Source organism: Lethenteron reissneri, unplaced genomic scaffold (genome assembly GCF_015708825.2).
Source record: "Lethenteron reissneri isolate LAM-NWPU_2019-01 unplaced genomic scaffold, ASM1570882v1 scaffold_1214, whole genome shotgun sequence".
NCBI classification, from domain to species: domain Eukaryota; kingdom Metazoa; phylum Chordata; class Hyperoartia; order Petromyzontiformes; family Petromyzontidae; genus Lethenteron; species Lethenteron reissneri.
In genome coordinates, this window is record NW_026890909.1 from 33,835 (window position 1) to 57,504 (window position 23,670).

General features: G+C 52.7%; 1 protein-coding gene across 1 annotated transcript; it reads right to left on the bottom strand.

Moving 5' to 3' along the window:
* Positions 1-203: 203 nt before the first annotated feature.
* Positions 204-18,426, bottom strand: LOC133361741 (uncharacterized; the record flags this gene model as incomplete). The annotated part of the gene is made up of 6 exons (XM_061580739.1): positions 204-1,140; positions 2,587-2,823; positions 5,021-5,260; positions 16,583-16,764; positions 17,577-17,725; positions 18,375-18,426. Coding segments are annotated over 6 exons (1,084 nt in total), but the record flags the coding sequence as incomplete, so codon positions are not given.
* Positions 18,427-23,670: the final 5,244 nt, after the last annotated feature.

The following is a 23,670-nucleotide window of genomic DNA, read 5'->3' on the forward strand; positions in this document are numbered from 1 at the left end:
TCACGACCCTGCTGTTCTCTTTTGCTCTACATAGATGAAAATATTAATTATTATTTATTCAGCGAATTTGTGTCGACATTTGAAATAGTAAATGTATCATTGGTCGATACTAAGGGTGTAACGTTTCATCAATCAATCATTCTTGCCCATGATACATGCATTTGGAATTATGTAAATGTATGTACGTTGAATTTATTTGGCACCATATGTAGCCAAACGCGCTAATCGTATACACATACAATGGTAATATTACATTTATGGCAACAGTTAAAGAGCGAAACAACTGCAAACAAAGCACTGAGAATAGGAATGAGAGTGTAAAAGCAAGATATACAAATGATACATTGTTTAATTGAATTGCGAGGCTGAATTGTGGTGACAGAATTTCGTGGCGAGTCAACCATTCCATGCTTTGTAAATACCGCAGTCCCATGCCCTTTAATTCGCAACAACCACGTACGCTGTCTTTGGAAGACGTACTGTCATGTTTACTTTGGTTTGCCCAATCTACCAACAATAATGTGGCAACTTAAATCAAATAGGATTACGTGAATTATGTGTCTTGTTTACTTTTGGGGTTATGTGATTGCGACGTGAATTGCGCATGCCATTTCTTCTGTTAAAGGAGTTAAAGGGACGCTGCCGCGCTGGAGTGGTTGACGCATTTGAATTGCAAATCAGAGGTGGCCAGCCAGAGTCGATCTCCTGGCACGGCAGTTGAAACAATGGGGCAAGAGTCCAAAATCCCGCCTCCCCCAGCCACCGCCTTTGTCCATTTAGCAGTAGAAGTTAGTCTAATGGCAAGTTGCATGTGGTGGGGTAAAGTGTGGGTACTTCTACCTCTTCCAATGCCAGTGTGGAAATGTAAACCAAATATCCAACCGCGCTGTCATGGGGTTGTCTATAGATCTCTCTTCTAGAGGCCCTTCCGCCAGCAGTGGCGTGAGGAAGACATTGCAGGGCCACACCTTTGTCTTTTTAAAAAGGAATTATACTGCCGAGCATCGCAGCCGAAGAGGAGGGCAGCTGAGGTGAGGCCCGACGTGGCCTCTTCCGCAGCCGTGAGCAGCTCCACAGTCTCCGATCTTTCGCTCGAGCCTTCATTGATATTCCAGGCGGTCGCCCATCCCCACAAGCTTCCTGCAGAATGATGGAAATGAAATAATGTTAATGCCTCATCTTCCAAATGTTAATGCTTATACATTAATTTCTCAACGATTCTGCGTGACGATTGTTCTCTTTGATGGCAAAAAGCGGCAGTGTTGTTGAGATTGAAAATACCAATTTTTTATAAGTAAATATCTTTGTAATTAGGACACAATGATAATACATTAATTACTGTACTGTATGTAATTTTTCATGGCCTGTTGGGTCAAAGTGATGTTCCGCTCAAATGAACATTGTGGTGCTGCACGTCTCCCTGTTACAGCCCTAAGCCGGTGTGGACCAATTCCAACGCTCCATCTCCCCGGTGAACGTAATCTCGCACGTGTTCCATTGCCTGGGTGTCACTCCGTTATTATTCTTGGCCATCGAACATCACCCCCACGTGTCCTACCCATCCCACTCACATCTCTCAACAGTTAGAATGGTGCGATTAACCTGCACCTGCTCTCTCACCCACACTTTTCAGTTTTTATTCCGTTTTTCTTTTGTTAATGACCACATTTCTGTAAATATATCTTAGCCGATAGTATGTTTTTGTATAGGCTAGCAAATATGTATGTCTGTCATCCTTTAAAATGTTATATATATGGATAAATAAGGCAATGTATATAACTTTTTATACCCCGGTTTAATCATCCGTACACAGTGCTTGGTTCACATCTGTGTCTGATGTGTTGCCAATTCCCCCTGAAGCTACAGTACATTCTAACATTGTGGTGGCAACTTTTTTTTATTAACTCGACTTTAGCGGCGCTGCACAGGGGTGTGCCTCCCTGGTGTCATTCCGCCTATCCATAATTTCATCCTAATCCCTGCGTTGTGGGAATTGTGCGTGAAAGGATTAGAGATTTAATCCGGAGATTGTGTCTGGACCGTGCTCTCCGTACAGACGCACAGGCCCAGTGAAGGCTTGTTGTACGACAAATTAGGAGCGACGGTCGTGGCGGGGGACTTGACCATGCCTCACCACGCTGGCCAGTGCTCGTTAGTGAAGGGTGCAACATTGTTGTGTTGCCTTGCACAGAGCGCCTTGACTGGATCGCTCGGAGGGAGGATGGCTTGTGGATAAGATTTGTGACAGAACGACAGCCACGGTGGGGAGATAACAGCACCCGTGGAGATGGAGCAATGTGCGAGGGCGAGACGGGTCGTGGTCACCGCAGGAAATGTTCGTGAGAGGCGGGCATGGGGAGGCCTTCATCCAGCAGTGGATTGACCATGGCAATGACGATGATGATGATGACGAAGATTATGTTTCTGGCGATGATGATGAATTGATAATGTAAACCCCGCCCGGCCCAAATTTATATTCCCAATTCCGACTGAATAAACAGACGCTTTCGCTGACATTAACGGCGCTGATTTGTGAATCACAGCCCATCAGCGGCGTGCCCTCTCTACCCCCCACGTGCCCTACACCTGCGATCCGTCGACCGCTCGCGGTGCGGCTAATTGCCCGACGTTGCCGTGGCGACTGCGAGTCCGAGCTGCGGCTGCTGACGACGGCGGCGGAGGCGGCGGCGTGCGGGGGGGCTCGGAGCGACACTGCTCGGAGTCGGCCGCGGAGTGGAGACGGGGAGGGGGGGCACACCGCGGTCTGTCGGGCCAGACGCGCTGATGGGGTCGGCCGCCCGGGCCAGTCCCCCAGTCGTGTTCCTTCAATGGCGAGACAGGCAGGGAGATGTTCCCAACGAGTTTTTCTCGAGCGGTCTGTGTTGTCTCAAAGTCGGGCAATGCCTCTCCACTCACGAGTAGTGTCCGTTGACCGGGACAGGACAGACAACTTGTTAAAGTGTGCCTGCAAAGATGAGTGACATTTAGGCCAGGGTTGCACGGATTAAAACATGTTTTGCAGGTCGTGCGGTCTCCACCCGTGTGTGATGTTCACTAAGAAGCAATGCAGTTGTGGTGTATTGCCTCTATACATGCGACCACATCTCAGCAAGTCGGCACGACGTGCACCACTATGGCAGTAACACGAATCACATCATATCACATCGATGCTGCAAACACATACGGTAATGGAACCACACCGAATCGGAGCCACTTGTCACGGTAACCTGGCTCTGATTCCTGCCTCCTACAAAGCCTGTCTCGAGCTCAGCACGGCTGCAGAGAACTCCCCAGATCTGCGAGGAATAAAGCGTGCTCTGCTCCTCTCGTGTTTAAAGGTGTCGAGGGCAAAGCAAGGCGACCCGCGCTGATCCGTGGCCACGACACCACGGGTCGAGTGCCGCTGTTAAGGACGCCAGCCACCCCTGGGCAACAGCGGGGCAGCTGGAGGCCCCTCGGCTTGTCGCAGACTCGCAGAGGCGGTCGGCCAGTTGACACGGCCGCACGTTCAATCACACGGCTACACATTTTGATTGTTGTTGTTGTAATCCTTTGTGAGCGTTCCAAGGCGATGGTAACACCGCTCCTCATCACGGTTGGCAGCGTGGGAGTGAGATTTTAATATTTTGGAGGTAGGGGAAAGTAACTGGTTGGTTGATGTTGGACCACCAGCACCAGGTCTGTCCCCCTCCCCAGTGTGTTCGTGAGTAATAATCACGTCTAATCTCCGTGTTGAGGGAATTGTTCATGGAAGGATTGGAAATGTATTTATTTTATCTCTGAGCTGCTTGTTTTATACGCCTTCCACCTCAAATTTTACACGGGCTGATGAAGAAATTTCTATCAAGATCTATTTAATCCTACATTTGTCAATTTGTACAGTAGCAAATTAGGTGAAATATGAACTTGCCAGTACGGACGCAAATGAGAAGAGACGTGAGTCCTAACAATACAAAGTTTCATGGAATGTTTTTTTTGCTGAATTCATTTTTACAACAACAACAAAAAAAAGACTCGTCACCGTTCAAAAAACGAAATTGACTGCACAGAAACGCAGTCTCGTGGACGATCAAGTGTCTACCTACCATCACAGCCGCGCTGGAATCGCTATAATCAGGGCGTGATTTCATGGAGCGCTGAAGGCTGTTCCGGGAATTATTCTGGCACGCCACATCCATCTCGCCAGTTTCTGTTCTTCTGATACTGCGGTGGCGAATGCAGTGGTGGTGTGGGAAGTAACCGTGATTATTGGGTCTTTCTGTAAAGTCACGTAGATAGGTTCAAGGAAAATAACAAAAAATAACACAAAAAACACGGTCGTTTTTTGTCTTATTTTTTGTTATTTTCCTAAAAACGACGATAGTTTTTTGTGATATTTTTTTGTTATTTTCCTTGAACCTATCTACGTGACTTTACCGAAAGACCCCAAAAAATTAATTCCTGCAGACACGAAAGCCTTAAGTCAAGATTTAAGTAACCGTGAGTGAAGAGCGTTTAGCGTGACCAGATGTCTTTAGGGGACAGGACTAGAATTATTTTGGAAAGACGTATCTTGTACTCTAGTGGTAGTTCCTTATGCCGATAATCCCGACACCAAGCTGGCCTAGCAGTGTTATGGGAAATATCAAGTGAAATCTGAAGCCATTATCTTCATCATGATGGTACTGACACAATGTTTATGATCACCATGTCATTATTGTGATACCAATGCATCACTGTAACCTGATTTATAATCGTTAATATTATTATTTAAATAATATAATAAAACAAATAATTATATTATTTTATCATGCGATTTGTTACTTTACGTGATAGCTACAAGACTATGCCAGTCACTCATCAGCCATAATCATCCCACTGCCGGATGAAGGCCTCGCCAAGCTGACTCTCACGATTCTGCGATCCACCGAGCACAACACGAGATGATTTTATCGCTCCATCTCCTTCGCAGACGACCTCGGTGCTGCTTGTAACAAAATAACTGCGGACGTGGTGAATGTTTTGGGTCTCGCGTAACCACCTGGAAATGCCTGCGGAGGTATCGGTGCCGGGAGGCCAGCGCCTGCCCCTTGGCACGGCAGGAGGCGTGGGAAGTCCGCCAACTTCAGCAGCAGAGTGCCGACTCGCGCAGATGCCGCGGCACGCTCGTGCCAAGGACGGTGCGGCTTTATGCCAGCCGCTATCCCCTCCACGTTCACCACTCCAAGGGTCGCCACCTGTCCTGGTTTTCCCAGGACGTCCTCTTTTTGACATGGCCGTCCTGGGAAATACATAAGTCTTTCCGGCGACGTCAAAATAGAAAGTCCTTTTTTTGTCAGTTGCGCGATAATGCACACAGCGTGTAACTCTCTGAGACGCTTCACAGCGCTTGTCAATGCCACCTCTTCTCAATAGGAAATGTGTATTTTGTCCTGATGGTGCGATGCAACAATCCACCCAGCACCTGCACATGAACTGATCTCATCGCTCCATCACTGGGTACGAACCGGACGGACGCCTTCTGGATGCGACCATCGGGACTTACAACACACGGCCTCCCGTGCCCTGTCTCTCCCCTGACTTGCAGCCACCAGTGGAGACGAGGACTGCTCAGACGCACGAGAGGAGAGTGAGGTTTCCTCTTGCCCGTGTCGTGTTTATTCAGTCCACTCCAGCGGTCTCCATTAGCGCTGCTCCGCGTTCATTTTGCGAGCCGGATGAAAGGGAGTGCATGAATTATCTTGAATGCCCCAGGTGCAAAGATAGCAACCAATCATGGGAATACTTGCAAGAAAGTAATTTCACACAATCCAGGCCACTCTTGGCGTCCGTGGAATGGGCTTGAAATGTTATGTTCACACACGGGGTCAGCACAGCAAGTAAGTTGTTGATATATGCAGAATCTGTGTAAGTTGTCCCTTCGTACGTGGGAGATTTCTCTCGGTGCGCGATTATATAAAAAAAAAACATTAAAAAAACATGTTTTTATTTTACCAGGTAATGCCCACTGAGCTATATAGCTCTTTTTTCAGAAGCGACCTGGCCACAAATAATAGCTCAACGAAGTGGCTCATCACGTGGACATTTATAGCAGCCCAATACCCCTGAGCCAGTCCTGGCTACGCGCAAGCGCCCTGCTTGAGCGGCTGCATCTGGCAAGAGCGCGAGGCATTGTGCGACCGCGCCGCTGACTCGCTGTCTCCACCGAGCTGGCAAGCGAAAGTGCACGGCCGCTCACGGCTGCGCTCGCCACCCTCAGGGCTGGAGGGGAGCTCCACCCAGCCTCCAGCAGCAGCAGCAGCAGCAGCTTCGCTCCACGTTAATCCCGGCACGCAGCACGCGGCGCTTCACGCGACGCGGCGCTGCTGTCGGAATGCGGCGGATTATTCCGCCGCACGGCGCCCGTAAATGTACACCCGTGTCACCGCGCGTAAATGTACACCCGTGTCACCGCGCGTAAAAGTACACCCGTGTCACCGCGCGTAAATGTACACCTCTACTACCGCGCGTAAACATACACCAGTACCACCCCATGCAAAGTACACCCGTAACCACCGCACACTGACTGCTTGGGAACGATGCGCAAGCCCGTTGTCTCATTGCCTCCGCCGGAATGTCGGCTGCTTGCGAATACCTCACCACGCGCGTCGGTATGAGTTGGTAATCGATCATTAATAGGATAGAGAGGGAGGCGTACTGGAGGTACTCATCACTGGTTACTGATGCTAGCCGTGAATGTCAATCGAGCCCAGGTCGCCAGGTTCGTCGTAGCCCAGTGTGCTAACCACTGGGCCACCGCTCCACCCCAGCATGAGCACGGCACTCCTGCGACTGCCTGGCTCGCAGCTCGCGAGCGGAGCCCTGCCTGGCTGGGCGAGAGGCGGCGTGGGGCGTTCTCGACAAGAGCAGCAGTCGTACCGAGTAGGGACACCAGTGCCAGGCAGGCACTCAGCCGGGCACTAATAGCTCGTTTCGTCAACCCACAACTTATCACAGCGCGGTGAAGTATGGTCAACCCCGCGACCGTCGCACCATAAAAACACTGCACCATCGCTCCGCTCCAACCGCCACATGTTTGCGATTGACTTTTATTGAAATGGACAGGCAGGGAAAATCACAAATGTGTCAAATGCATCTGGCAAGGCGCGCTTCTGTTTTTTATTTCAAATCGAGTAGTAGTATTTGTGTTCAGGATTAATTGTTCGACCGCACGTTCGTTTAATAGGTAACACAAATAAAACGCCACCCAACCTAAGTGGAATATGAAGTTGGCTGAATTTGCGCGCTCTATTGCCGATATCTGGGCAGCGCCGTCTGAAGCGGCGCGCGCACGGCGCATTACGCATGCGGGGTGCGTTACAAACCACGCGGGCGATCCACTGTACCGCATTAGCATAGAATACGAGGGGACGCGTGAGCACCCATTTAGAATTTGCATGCAGAAGCAATTATGTGGCGGAGAGAGGCTGTTTAATATTCCGCCGGTGTAAAGTGTTGGCACACACGGGCTCTGGGTGCTTGTAAAAACGAGCACCCAATTTACTCTTAATGCATTCCGGCGATAATTAAAATATACAGAGGGGCAATTCTGTCGCGCGCCTCGTGTGAATGTCGAATGTGTGCGGGGCGTTGCCGAAAAGAGATTTGATAAATGTGGACGTGGTATTGATGATGATAATTAAAATAAGTAATTAAGGGGATGCGAGGCGATGGTCAGCTTCACCGACTGGATGTAGGTGGGCTGTGGACGAGGGGGGGGGGGGACAGGCAGAGTCGGAGAGGTCTGTGTCCTAACTCACAACAGACCGGTTCACACCCGGGTTACAACGGCATTCCGATGCAGTATCTACTCACCCACCTCTCTCTCTCTCACACGTCTCAGCCTCCTCCTGTCGGTAAATGCTCTACACAACTTGGCACACAGAGGGCTTCCCGGCCCTGAGACGACACCGGCGGGGACATTGCCGTTGTTATTTTGGTCACGCGGTAATTGCTGATGATATCACTGTGTAAAAAAATATATATTTTTTTGTTCCTGGGTAGTAAGTGTTATTTTCTAATTGCTTATGCCTCAAAGGTACAGACAATGGCTATTATTCCCCACAAACTTTGTTTTTTGTGACCAGAACAGTGATATTTAGAAATTTCGATATTTTCAATGAGAAAAAACGTGGTGTGCATTTGTGTCATTCCTTCACATAAAGTCCTGGTCACAAAAGCAAAGTTTGTGTGGAAAATAGCCATTTTCTATACTTTTGAGGAATAAGAAATTATAAAATAACACTTACTACCCAGGAACAAAAATCGTGTTACGTATTCAAATGTGACTAATTCAGAGCCAGCATATGCAATTACCCACGGCTGCAAAAAAGTCCTCAGGATATTAAGTATTCATTTTCTACTCGGTACTTTTAATGATTCCTCGACCGGTTACCCGGCAGAACTATGCCTCTGTCAAACACTTGAAGTCTGCCTCACTGGCGCAAGCTCCACACTCATCACGGCAACCCACCTACTACTGAACGTACAACACACACTGGACAGATTGTTCCAGAAAATATACAAATACAGTACACGGGATGCTGCCACAGCGGTGTGCCGGTCAGCAGCACACTGGACTTACAGTCATGGTCTATTCGCTGCTGAATGAAGGCCTCCCCACACCGCCACCAAACTCGATGGGCCCTGTGATGTCAATATCTCTCTCTCTTCATACACGCACGCTAGCCTCTCTGTCTCTCTTCCTCTTGGTGCGTTCTCTCCTTTGGCTGTTATTCTGTCACCAATCTTATTTTTTGGCTACAATGCGTTTCAGCAACGTGTCCCGTCGGAGCCCACTTACTTATCGAACCAGCCAATATGCTGCCTCTAATTAGACAATGTTCTCCAATCCACGTGTTCCTCTTTTTGTCTGTCCTTGCAATTGCTTGGTCACACAGCACATTGTTGGTGCGGTGCTCTTCATGAGCGGAATCTCAGGTCGGAACTTTGAGAACATTTACAATGGGAGGGAGTTCTCAAGATACGCGCTGCGAGCAGAGAAGGTGACGTGTGTGGTCCTGCAAGGTGGTGGTTAAACCTACGGACGGCAGGAAACCGTCGATATGATTGAGTCCTTGCCATTGTTGGACATATCACAGCTTAATGTTTGTGGGAGCAATGACCGTGGTAGTAGCGATAAGAAAGTGACAAAGAAGTGAGTCAGTGATACCACGAGAGAGACTCGAGTGAGTCACGGAGAGAAGCGTTAATCAACCGAACTGCTCCACTTCGCATTGTCTCGAGGAGATTGTGAGTTTGTGTAATTATGTGTCTCTGTGTTTATGTTCCCAGTAAACAGAATTGTCACTCAGGATTAGTGCAGGACCGCGATTTCCAGCAGATGGGTTGGCATTCAGCCCAGAGCCACTGAGTCACAGCAGCTGAAGTCATGATATAACAAGTCTGGAAATTTAGAACAATAATTTTACTCTAATTAAAAATAAATAACTGGAACGTGTATTCAGCGCCGAATAAACAGACGCTGTAGGCTTGCGTTATAGCTCCAGGACACAGACCTGCTTTAGTCATAGCCAGATGTAAGCTACCTGGTCAAATTAAATACCTGTGACCATTGCAACTCGGTTTGGTTATATATTTATCAGTTGATATGCAAAGTGCATTAAAGGTCAAATGGTGAAGGTGCGGTTCTAACATTTCTTGTTCACGTCCCTGCTGGCGAGAGGATCCCCGCTCGAGTGAGGTCCAGAGAGGCCCTCTGTGGACTATTTGGCCTACTCTTCCACCCTGACTGGGCGGTGTCGAAGAGGTGGGAGTAGCCACCCTTTACCCCACCACACGCGACATGTCGACCGACTGCGAACCCTATTCACCCTGCCTAGTGGACAGAGTTCAACAAACCAACACCATCGTCTCAACTGCGACGCCGGGAAGTCGAACCGGTGGCCTCTAGCACTGCAAGTCCATTCCACCAAGGCGGCAACAGCAGCAGCAGCAGCAGCAGCAGCAGCAGCAGCAGCAGCAGCAGCAGCAGCAGCAGCAGCAGCAGCAGCAGCAGCAGCAGCAGCAGCAGCAGCAGCAGCAGCAGCAGCAGCATCCCAATCGGGATAAATCTGGGTGAAAAAGAATACTCATAAAAAAACACCCCGACATCTGGGCAACTTGCACAACTGCTGCGATGCAGTGACCCGGGCGAGCCTGGGCTGGAGGTGAAGCCGGGACACGGCGGGCCCGGGGCCCACGGAGCGTGGCAAGGCCGCGAGCGGCGCCCCAACCCCCCCCCCCCCCCCACGCGTGGCCCGCACGGGACGCGAGGGCCCCGTCCCCGATGCGACCCAAAGGCGCCGCTCCGTCACCGAGTCACGCGCCCGATGCTTTATCCGGCGCCCCAGCCGTGCAAAACCGAGCGTCGTGTTTAAGCGATTTTCTCTGCCTTTGTTTCTTTATTTATTTCCCTAATGTGTCCCCGTCCGTGTCTCGCCACAACATCAGCGCGTTCCTGCTGGGCCGTAATAGTCGGCCTCGCGTTACCACGATGCTCCAATTCACTCAAATTTTCCCATTTCTCACAGCGGGTGATGCTTAAGGGGTGCTGAAATTACACGCAGTGACGGAATGGGAGCGTAAGCGGAGAGGAGTCTGTCTCAGACAAGCAGCAGGGCGAGGAGGCGACTCGCTCCTGGCGTTAATACGCACCTAGGTACGGCTCTAAAGCCGCGGGTAACGCCTCGTACCCGTGCGTTGTTGCTGTCTCGGCACGACGTCCGACGTTTCGCTCCACGTGTCGGCTACCGTTGTTATTTGTGCTCGCGCGCCACCGCCAACTGAAGAATGGCGCGGCGCGTGGTGGAGCCGGACTCGTCAGACGGGGGTCATGCGGACAGCACCACGGCAACGACCCGCAGACGCATTGAAGAGGTTTTTTAAATCGAGCAGTTGATCGATCACTGCTGAGGAAGAGGTGCACGATTCTGAGCGGTGACAGGGACTGAACGAGCCGACTCATCTCAGATCTAAAGGAAACGTCGTTTGTGATTCTGCTTTGGCAGGGGTGCACAAAGCACACATAGCACAAGCCTAACACATTCGTTAACAACACTGCCCCGAGATTCATACATTTTTGTTTAAATATCCCGCGGCTGCTGTAGCTGCCTCTCCATTTGTACAGAACCTGAATCTAACTTCGACCAGCGCCTTGTCCTCATCGGTGCTCGCGATGAAACGGCAGGTACACCTCCACAGATAGCACCTCTATAAGCGCTACTTAATTGCATTTTAAACGCGCGACAAGGGAAATACCAGCCACGGCAAAACAACGCATCGCCTCCACTGGTCCGAATGTTTCATGTGCCGATTTGGAGAGTGCTAATTAGCGGATGCAGTGTCATGCTTTGATTGAGAATCAATCATCCCTTTGTCTTGGCCCGCTTTGATCTAAAACACACGCGCTCTCGCACAGATGCGCTTTTCTTATCCAAATGCATCGGCCTTGTTATCGTCTTAATGCGGCCCGCGCGCACGCGGCTGCCTCTGTGCAAGTGGACGGTTTGTGCGCGCAGTGTAAATGACGTCGTCAAGGGCTCGCAGATGGCTGTGTGTGGGTGGTAACGCTCCCTTGACGCCCTATTTTCCAAACGAGACCTGCGCTGGTCTCTCATCATCATCATCGTTGACGTCGTCGTTGTAACCGTCTGTGCCTTCGCAAATGTTTTGCAACAATAACAAGAGCGACCCGTCCAGTTCCAAAAGAGAGATCGGTTGCACAACCGAGTCGCTGTTGCAATCAGTCGCCACTCGATCATCGCCTGCGACTTCTTTGTCCGCATCCGAGCGAGTAGTTTTGCGCAGACGAGGCTTGCGACTGCAATGAGGAATCGCAGGTCGCCAGTGGCGAACGCCATGCAGGTCATCACCGCACGTGGCCTCTGAGCAGATCGTCGCTGGAAACTCGAGCTTGCCTCAACCGGGAGCAACCGGGTGGGCAACTGGTCGCAACTGATTACAGAGACGTCCACACGTGAGGGTTTCAGTCGCGTGCGACCAAAACCGATGGCTCGGGCGTGGGGAGGCACAGCTGCGACACGACGCGAGGGTGTGGTGGTGGTGGCGGGGAACGCCTGTGACTCCGCACGTTCGAGACGAGGTCGCTGGATCACGCGCAGATTTGCAAAGAAACGAAGTCGGCTGAAGTTGGAAAGCTGTTGGCATTTCTCCGGTGCGGCACTCAGTTCCTAGCTCACTGCGCCTGATAGTGTTCAAGAGTAAAGCGGTAGGCAGGGGGATTGATGATGCACCGCTCACCGGCAGTCCTTCGTCTCCTGATGGCGCTTCTTATCGCCACTGCTACCGTGGTTACTGTGCCCGTGGACTTCACTCATTGAGCTCTCCTCCCATCTCGAGGACTCGGTCGGTAGCCAGACCTTGACTGTTCCACGTCTTCATCCACGCGATCAGCCACTTCGTTGAGCTATGGTTTGTGGCAAGGTCGCCTCTGGAAACTAACTGAGAGCTCGGTGGGATTTACCTGGTAAAGAAAAATTGCTTAGTTTTAGTTAATTCGTTTTTAGTGGTTTACTTTCATTTCCAATACTTTGAACTCCTTTCGTTTATTTTGTATTGGGTTGTTGTTGGAGACCGTCCCTACTGGACATCTGTGAAAAAGAGCTTTGGAGCTAATCGGATTTACGTTTATTGCCTCGCAATTTGGAATGCCTCTTCACACCGCGCTTTATTGAATGCCCCTACACGAGGCACCCTCTATCAGAGAAGCAATCTACACACAACGCGCCTGCAGCACGCATCACCATAATAGCTCCAGATTAATAGGGCACTCCATCACAGGGGGCTCTCATGCAGAGCACATCATTGTCTGACGGAATAAAGCGTGAGACGCTCCTTCCGTGTGCCGCGATTGAGAGTCTCGACGGCCATCCGCACCTCTCTCTGCGCGCGGCTTCAGTGGAACTCTCCATCACGCGCGCGCGCGCGTCTCGCATCAGTGATGCGGCCACATTGAGCAGTGCAGTCACACGACTCCCATGGTGGGGGGGGGGGTTTGGGGACGCCTCATCCAGCAGTGGATTGATCATGGTCGACGATGATGGAATAATTAGTAAACTGAATGACTTACTCAGGAGTGCCTCAAATTAAAAACCTGGAATGTTTGGCCAAGTTTCAATGTAGAGCTCAGTGTGCGTGTGTGCGTGTGAGAGTGTGTGTGAGTGTGTGCGTGTGAGTGTGTGTGTGCGCGCGTGTGTGTGCGTGTGTGTGTGTGCATGTGTGTGTGAGTGTGTGCGTGTGAGTGTGTGCGTGTGAGTGTGTGTGCGTGTGAGTGTGTGTGTGTGCGTGTGTGTGTGCGTGTGTGTGTGCGTGTATGTGTGCGTGTGTGTGTGCGTGTGTGTGAGTTACATATTTACGTCGTAGTTTAGTGGTAATGAATTGAAGGTGGAGGGGTTACCAGCCCCTCGCACCCGTCCAGAGCCCCCGTTTAGCCACTGTGGTGGTCACAGACGCCATGAGGGGAGATGCCAATCAGCATTGGCCCTCCCCCCACAGCGCTGGCCACGACAGAGTTGCCCGTCCGGCACCGCGAGGAGGTGGGGGGTTGTTTTGCCGCGGGCCTCAGTGGCCCTGGATCGCAAATCACTATTTAACTCCATAAAAAAGTAACCTGCAGAGCCACACCTATTACCATCATTAGTGGAAAAAACGGTGATCCAATCTCCGACCCCCAGGAACAGGTTTGCAGATTTGCTGAGCATTTCTGTGAGGTCCTGGGGGAGAGGAAATCCCTCAGCCAGGAAAACATCATGGCACAAATTGGGGATAACCCTGCTGAGGCTGCGTTGCCTCAAATATTGGAAGAAGTCACCCCCTGTGAGTGGCTGGCTGAGGTGCCATCTGTTGAGGAAGTACTGAAGGCGATCCGGAGTCTGAGACCCGGAAAAACACCGGGCAGAGATGATCTCCCAAGCGAAATGCTGAGGGAGGGTGGCGTTTGTGCACAGACTGCCCTATATGACATCATAACAACAGTCTGGACCACTGGACGAGTTCTGCAGGATTGGAAGGATGCCCTGGTGGTCCCCCTCTTTAAGAAGGGGGACCGCACAGGCTGTAACAACTACAGGCGCATCTCACTCCTCAGTGTGCCGGGAAAGGTCCTGGCAAGGATTATTCAACATCGTCTTGCTAGGCACGCTGAGGAGAGGCATGCGGAGCCCCAATGCGGTTTCAGGAAAGGGCGGTCCTGCACAGATGCCATATTTTTTGTCCGTTTGCTACAGCAGAGGTGTAGGGAATTCCAACAAGACCTACATCTCTGCTTTATTGACCTGGTCAAGGCCTATGATACCATCAGTAGTCCTGGGCTCTGGGTTGTTCTTCGTGCTTTCGGAGTCCCTGAGTCCCTGACCCTCTGATCATTACGGACCTTCATGGTGGTGAGCAGGCCCGGGTAAAACTACGTGGCCGGGAGTCAGAGCCTTTTCCTGTACCCCTTGGGGTGCGACAGGGATGTCCTCTGGCTCCCACATTATTTAACATCTATTTTGACCACGTAGTTCGTGAATCCTTAAATAACTGTACCGGGGGAATTTCCATTTGGTAAAGATATAATGGGAGGCTGATCGATGCCCGGGTGCGATCAAGGGAAGGCTCCCTATTGGTCAACCACGTTATGTATTCTTTGGTTCTTTCGGTTAAGTCACGTCTAAAGATAAAATAATAAATTAAAATAAAAGCATATTACGACGTTTCGATTGCAACACAAGCAATCATCATCAGGCAAAAAAAGAAATAGCAACAAAAATCTAACTAGAAAAACTATAGACAGACATACAAGCAGACAGACATCACAAGGACACACAGAGAGAGGACACATATCGGCACAAAGAGAGGGGTCGTTTCTGTGACGGTCCCTTAAATATAGAGAGGGGGGCAGGGACGAAACGTCGTAATATGCTTTTATTTTAATTTATTATTTTATCTTTAGACGTGACTTAACCGAAAGAACCAAAGAATAATTCCTGCAGTCACGAAAGCTCCATAATTAACACGTTATGTATGCCGATTATTTGGTAATAGCTGCTCATTCAAAGGAGAACTTGGAGACGCTGCTGAGACTGGAGCGTGCCACTAAGAGGTGGGGCCTTACCATCAGCCCCACCAAAACTAAGCACCTGCCTGGGTATTGTGTACCATCGGACACTCCACCCCCATAACTCCCAATCGCTGATGGGGCAGTAGTGGAGAGAGTGGAGAGTTTTCTATACCTGGGCAGTGTGCTTATGAACGGCTCCAGTTTAACAGCAGAGGTCTCACTCCGAATCAGTCGAGCGGCAATATATTTTCACCGGTTGCGTAACGCTGTGTAGAAGCTACCTGGTCTGTCGCTCCGCACGAAGCTTCAGGTCTTCTCGGCCACAGTCATTCCCTCCCTTCTCTACGCTTGCGAAACGTGTACCCCCCTAATGGAGCATCTTCGCCGGTTGGAAACATTTAGGCTGGCCTGCCTATGATACATCCTGGGTTTAACCAAGCTGGATTGTGTGAGGAGCTCACAAATCCTGGAAAGATCTGGGCAAAGTCCCATCGGTGAGCTCCTCCGGCAGGCAAGGCTGCGTTGGCTGGGTCATGTAGCCCGCATGCCCAGCCACCGCATGCCTAAACAGCTTTTGTTCGGCCGGATCGAGGGGGCTAAACGGGCGCGGCACGGGCTAGAGAAGAGATGGAGTGATGTGGTACAAGACGACGTGGAGCTGAGTGGACTTGCCGCTGACTGGTACCAGCGGTGTCAAGATCGGCCTCTGTGGAGGAGGCTCGTGAAGGACGCTACTAGGCAGTTGGAGGCAGTCGCCCTCCAGCAACAACGGAGGGCGGAGGAGCGACGCTCACAACAAAGAGCGGAGCGCCGGGTGGCTAAAGCGCAGCAAGTTGGCACAGTAAGGGGCACAGGTGGTGCATCAGCCAGTCATCTCGGTCATCTCAGTCAGTCGACCCGTGGCACCTGGGTCTGCCCCGTGACCTCCTGCCAGCGGGCGTTCGACACTTCACGAGGCCTCAAGGTGCACATGGCCTGGCATCACCGCTCTTAGTGGCGAATGTTATTGTTCTGTGTGAGTGCGTGGGACAGGCTATTAACAAGGCCACGGCAAGGGCCAACGATGCTGCGTTTTTTCAAGTGAGAGGAGGGGAGACGGAGAGAGCACGGAGGGGAGAGGGGCGGGGGGCGGGGGCGGGGGGTGCGACCGGGGCAGGGACTTCACCTTCACCTCCGAGCCGCGGGGCCGCCCACCCTAAACGATTTTACCGCGAGGCCTCGTTCATAAAGAGTGGCGACAAACATCACTGGTGACAAGTTAAACATTGAACCGGCGGGATTCGACTTTCGATATCATTGGAAACAAATGCCAATCGTGCAGCGGTGTGTTTGTTGAACTTCTTTCGCACCGTACGTAGCCGACCGTGCCAATCAGAGCAATCATTGCAAGAGAAGCACCCTCCTCGAATGTACTGTCCAGGTACTTGTACGGCTCCTTGCCAATCCACTGCTGGACGAAGGCCCCCCCACGCTGTACGTGCGGGTTATTTGACCATTGCTCACCACTCTGGTCAATGCGGGCTCGTGAAAGGCAGGCAATGAAGTCCTGGGCGCAGCTAAATCCGGCACGACATTGGATTTGGCTCCGTCGCCGTCTGCTGGCCGCCTCATCGCCACTCGAGGGAGGGGGGCAGAGTGTCCGTCTCTCCCACGGCGCGATCGGCAACACGACGTGTCCCCAGGGCCTGTCCGCCAGAGGAATGAGCAGTATTTGTAGCCGCATGAGCATCTACGTCTCGTTATGTTCACAGAACCCGGTAGGGGTGCTGCTGCCGCAATGATGTCGCGGTGAGCAGCGCACCGGACTTGCGACCTGGATGGGCGACGGTTCGAACCCTTCCCCCGGCGCAGCAAGTTTCTTAAACCTCCTCTCTGCCCCGCAGTGCCGTAGAGTTTAGTGGACGTGAGTTGCACTACAGTTACTATATCGGCAGGTCGCGTATGGTGGGGTCAATGGTGGGTACTTCCACCTCTTCTAAGACGTCCTGGCCAGAGTCGAGGAGTCGTCTAAAGTGCCCTCTCCAGCAGGGCTCTCGACAGCTCCCTCGAGCGGATCTCCTTCCCATAGCAGTGGCGTACGGTGCGATAGAAGTTCAACATGAAACCTACAATTTATTTAACCGTTTAAAACGTAATAACTGAATCTAAGACGATCGTTGCCACCGTGATGAAGAGTTGACGGGCGGTTGGTGTACGACGCGAAGCCATTCCCTGGCTCACTCACTCGTCCGCTCACTTACTCGCTCCTCCGCTCACTCGCTCTCCCGCTCGCTCGCTCCTCCGCTCGCTCGCTCACTCGCTCGCCCGCTCGCTCACTCGCTCACCCGCTCGCTCGCTCACTCACTCGCCCGCTCGCTCACTCACTCGCCCGCTCGCTCACTCACTCGCTCACTCGCTCACCCGCTCACTCGCTCACTCCCTCGCTCCCCCGCTCACTCGCTCACTCACTCGTTTCGCTCACTCACTCGCTCCCCCGCTCAGTCGCTCACTCACTCACCATGCCCGACGTGAACGAGCAACACATTCCTCATGAGCTCCCCGGCACGCCGAGAGAATACGGAGCGCGCGAGCCCGGCTCGCCGCGCATCGTTGTAATCGGACGGAGCTCCTCGTTTCAAGGTCACTTTGAGACGAGCGCCGCACTCGCTCCGTGCCATATTAATAGCGTGGCGCAATCTGCTGCGTCTCCACTGCCCATCTGCTTCGTCAAATTACTCCGTGACCCCCAGAGCCGCAACGCCTGGCGTCCAAAGAGGCGCGCGCGAGCCACGGCGTCCCCCCCCCCTCCTCCTCCTCCACGCCGCGGCCTTCCCCGCCACGGACTTCGCCTGCATCGGCCGGCCATGTGGGCCCAGCGGTCGAGCGAGCGGTCGCAAGATTCAAATTCTGGTTTGGTGTTCACTCCCCACCGCACATCCCCTCAACCCCCTTTCCCACAACCATTTGGGCTCAATGAAAGATGAACAACAGCGGCTGTTCTATGGATAGACTCGCCCCCATCCATAGGAATGCGGAATTTCCACCGCTGGCTCAGGCGTAATGGAACGCATCATATACAATCCCAAAAACACAGACGCACATTGACACCTCGAAGTCTGAGAACAATGCAGAGCGATCGTTTATTGGGATGTGCACTTGAAATGGAATGTGAGGGTTCGCCCCAGCGGGATATCAAGGAGGAGGAGGCGGGCGAGGTCCAGTGGTGGACAGGGGCGGGCGGGCCGGGGGGGTGGGGGAGTTGGGCCTGAGCGGTCACTCCGTGGCGGCAGTGGCGGCGTTGCGTGATGGTGATTACCGCGTGGCGGTGATTGTCGCGGGCAGCACCTGCGTGCCTGCGAGTGGCGCACCTGCGGGGGGGGGGGGGGCGCACCCGGGGGGGGGCGCACCCGCCCGGCCCTGCCCAAGAGCGCGCAGCTGTCACGGCCCCGGTCACATTTTTCACGCCAATTTTTTTTTCTTTCTGCTTCGACTTCTTCTCCTTCTAACTTCTGGTTGTTGTTGTTGTTGTGTGCGCGCGTGCGCGTGCGCGTGTGCTCCACATCAACAGCACGGCTCAAACGTGCGAAGCGTCGACCGCGATCATCGTCGTTGTTGCGGTGGTGGCGGTTTTCGCGTCGCGTTTCATTGCCGCGAGAGGTGGCCCAGCCCGAGCGGACTCGAACCGAGAGGTGCCCCCCCCCGTGCTGATGCCTGCAGGCCACGTCAGCCGCTCGCTTGAGGCCGAGTCGACCCAGGCAGGAGGTCTAGGAGCGGTTGGGACATCCGTCACTGAGGTTCGCCCGGGCCGGGAATCGAATTCAAGTCGCCGGATTCGTAGCACGAACCTCAGCACGACCACTTCCAACAGTCGCCACTCAGTGACAGCGACGTCACTACAATGTGCGTGCCAGGCTACGTGCGCTTTTGAAGCAATCACATTAAATACGATAGCTGGCAGGAGGCCACGGGTCAGACCTTGTTGTTGTGGGTTAAATGCGTAGAATGGGTGCGCTCCGCACTGTGCCGCCACACACACACACGCAATGTGCCGCCACACACACACGCACTGATCTATGCGTGATCCACCAACCCCTGTACCAGCAGCGAGGATTGCAGGCGTGCGTCACCATGCCTGGCGAGCGATGTCTGCGCGTCTCGACCCACGCGGCCCATCCGCCAGCGCGAAGGGGCCGGCCCCTGAAATTGCGCGGCTTAGCACCCACACTTCTCACGCGGCCTCACCACCCACTCCGACCTCACCACCCACGCCGGCCTCACCACCCACTCCGGTCTCACCACCCACTCCGGTCTCACCACCCACTCCGGTCTCACCACCCACACGGCCTCACCACCCACTCCGGCCTCACCACCCACGGCGGTCTCACCACCCACTCCGACCTCACCACCCACTTCGGCCTCACCACCCACTCCGACCTCACCACCCACTCCGGTCTCACCACCCACTCCGACCTCACCACCCACTCCGGCCTCACCACCCACTCCGACCTCACCACCCACTCCGGCCTCACCACCCACTCCGGCCTCACCACACACTCCGGTCTCACCACCCACTCCGGTCTCACCACCCACTCCGGCCTCACCACCCACTCCGACCTCACCACCCACGCCGGCCTCACCACCCACTTCGGCCTCACCACCCACTCCGACCTCACCACCCACTCCGGCCTCACCACCCACTCCGGCCTCACCACCCACTCCGGCCTCACCACCCACTCCGGCCTCACCACCCACTCCGGCCTCACCACCCACTCCGGCCTCACCACCCACTCCGGTCTCACCACCCACTTCGGCCTCACCACCCACTCCGGCCTCACCACCCACTCCGGCCTCACCACCCACTCCGGCCTCACCACCCACTACGGCCTCACCACCCACCCGGCCTCACCACCCACTCCGGCCTCACCACCCACTCCGGCCTCACCACCCACCCGGCCTCACCACCCACTCCGGCCTCACCACCCACTCCGGCCTCACCACCCACTCCGGCCTCACCACCCACTCCGGCCTCACCACCCACTCCGGCCTCACCACCCACTCGGCCTCACCACCCACTCCGGCCTCACCACCCACGTCGGCCTCACCACCCACGCCGGCCTCACCACCCACTTCGGCCTCACCACCCACGCCGGCCTCAACACCCACCCGGCCTCACCACCCACGCCGGCCTCACCACCCACGCCGGCCTCACCACCCACTCCGGCCTCACCACCCACGCCGGCCTCAACACCCACCCGGCCTCACCACCCACGCCGGCCTCACCACCCACGCCGGCCTCACCACCCACTCCGGCCTCACCACCTACTCCGGCCTCACCACCCACGCCGGCCTCACCACCCACGACGGCCTCACCACCCACGTCGGCCTCAACACCCACCCGGCCTCACCACACTCAGAGCTGTGGTCGCCTCCCGTGCCGAGCGCTGTGGTGCGAACTGCCGCGCAGAGAACCTCGCGCCCGCACGACGCTGAGTGGCTTCGTGAGGCGTCAGATTGCGACCACACCTTGATATTCTGCACGGAGCTAGAGGGCATAAGTAAATGTCAAAACGTTTACAGTGCATACTCGAATAACCAAGCGGCTTTATTCGCCACAGCAATAAGCACTGGTTCGGTTTCATTATTCATGGTCAGATCCACTGCTGGACGAAGGCCTCCTCCACACCCTACCACGATCCTGCAATGGAATGATCCACCCGGCACCTGCGATTAGCACGGTTGGCTACGTACGGTGCGACAAAAGTTACACATACACCCAGCACTTGTGTGCACTACGAGCTGTTCATCTTCATTCAAGTCGAGAGTAAATATGGCAATTATGTTGAAGACCGCACGTACACACACACACACACGTCCACACAATAACAGCAACAACAATAACCGCCATTCGCTACTAAGTGACGGTGACGTCACCACGGCGCTTGTGCCAGGCTATGTGCGCGTTAAGGCCACGTGAAGTGTCGAACGCCCGCTGACACGAGGTCACATACACACACATGTATCTGGTTATTGTATTGTATACTTCACAGGGTTCAATTCGTTTAGACGGATTCATCAGACATGGCAGTCCGTTCTCATTGGTTAGATTTAGGCGACAGATTACGTTTGTGAATAGATGTCTGCCTTTGGTTGACTGTGCATTCTTCTTCACTCTCCGTCGTGGATTACCAGTCCTGTGAAATATACAAAAAAAATCACAACTCCGAGATTTTAACTGTACACCCCTTCGGCAATCAGAATCTGGATTTAGCACTGGAGGAATCCGAGTAGCTAGGAAGCTCTTTGTCACCGATGTCCAGTAGGACATCAAGATGTCCAATGCAGTGCTGGCTGAAGACAGTCCACGCTCTGGTGGTCAGTCAGCCGCTCGATTCTGAGCGAGGCCCACCGAGCTAAGAAGCGCTGTGTGTCCTGTGGCTGAGTTCGTGACATGGGGACGGGTTGGTGACGTCCCCGCTGATGCTCTCCACGGCTGGGTAATCGAACTGAGGGGTAATCGAACTGAGGGTTGCCCGCTGCATAGCGCGGTACGCGGACCAACAACGCTCCACCACAGTTTGAGTTGAGTACTTGCTGAATAGCATTTCGTTACAATGACGACGCTGTTTGCGCACTCGGTCTGTCAAGAGTTTAGTGCGGTGGTTGGTTTGCCCGCGCCCTCTCCACATGGAGTACGTTGTTTTACGTCCCTAGTTATGTATTTGGTATGTTCGAGCATCAACCGTTTGTTACGGAATTTTACGGCTGTATTTCCCTGATTACTCTCTCGCCTTCTCGCGACTTACGCAACTCGGATTTCATTGATCGTTAATATGTTTTATTCCCCCAATCGGCGAGATGCTCAGGGAGGCTCCCAGCGTTGCTCGCCGCTGAATGACGTCTTCACCGTGTCATCGATGCGCGGCCATTCTGTCAGCACGTGGCAGCAACAACTTTACTCGGATAAATCGCGTCACGGATAGTTTCATACTTACAGCTGTTTCTCTGTAGCGCCCTGCGCTCTGATTTACGCCTTGTTTCGTAGTTTTGTTCCTAATTATAACTGCACGCGATCGGATGGAATCTATCACATTTGGTTTATTTCAGAGTTTGTCGCCGATTAAAACCTGTCCGTGATGATATGGAATTTCGCACCTCGCGAATTCCCGATAGAAACCCCCAACTCCCTGCGGTACAAACATAATTTTATATTTTTGGCAGAACAGACAATACCATGTATATGTATAACCACCTTAACCAATCTGCCGGGCAATTTTATTTCAACAAATGGCACTTTCTCAAACAAGACAAGTTTGGGGGAAACTACGTGGCACACGGCTCGAAAAAAAAAATCATACAAAAAAAATCATACAAAAAATCATACGAAAAATCATACGAAAAATCATACAAAATATTATACAAAAAATCATACAAAAAATCATACAAAAAAATCATACAAAAATCATACGAAAAATTATACAAGAAATTACCAAAAAAAACCCCACCTAAGAAAATAAACGAGGCGGAATGTGTCGCGTAGGTGGCAGGCGAGCACGCGTGCTTTGTTGTCCACACATCTGGGCCACGTGGCGCTGTCCCACGGGCCCCTCCCTCTCCCTCCGCAGGTGCATGCCCCGGGGCGTCGTGCGTGTCTCTCTCTCTCTGTGCCTCGGCACTGGGGGAGGCGGCGGGGGTGGGATCTGCCTTTGAGTCACCATCATCAACATCATCAACAACATTCATTCCACCGCGCAGGCGATCTGCGCGGCTGAGTCAATCAACCGAGGGCCGCCCTCTGCCATCACCGCCACGGCGGTTGGGTTGGGAGATTGAGGCTCTTGATATGCAATCGGGACTCGTGAATGTCTTCGCTGTCATTGTTCCGGATTATAAGACGCTCCGGAAAGTGTGCCCGGCGTCAATAAAGTCGTCGTACAAATCTGGTCTCACTGCGTGTTGATTCCCTTCATATCACCACGCAGATTGTTACGAATATTATTCTCATCCAGATAGAAATATTTGAAACAAGATGTATATTTTTCGGGAATTTCGGTAAAGTTACGTAGATAGGTTCAAAGAAAATAACCAAAAACTACGACGTTTCGATCGCAACACAAGCGGTCGTCATCAGGAAAGGGGGTTCGCTTCTAAAGGCAAACGTCGCAGTTTTTGGTTATTTTCTTTGAACCTATCTACGTGACTTTACCGAAAGGCCCAAATAATATGAATTACTGCAGTCACGAAAACTTTAAGTCAACAAGATGTATCTGAAGCTGAATTTAAATGCATATATATGTAAAATATGACTCTGTAAACTTTTTCAAATTATATTCTTTTGTGGTCGCTTTTATGCCTCAAACCCATGGTTTGGCAACGCATCAGTGTGGGCGTTGTATAACCCAGCGAACTCTCTACTGTACAAACTCACAGGTGCAGCCAAAGTTGAAACTTCCTCGGAGGTTGCTCACGCGCACTGCGACAAAAAGAATTGCGGTCAGCCATGAACAGAATTAATAATCAATTACAGGGATCACGTGCGCAGCCCACGATGGGACGAGACATCTGTCGATGTCGACACTCAAGCCGTGTCTGGATGCGGAGAATAACCCCGTGTA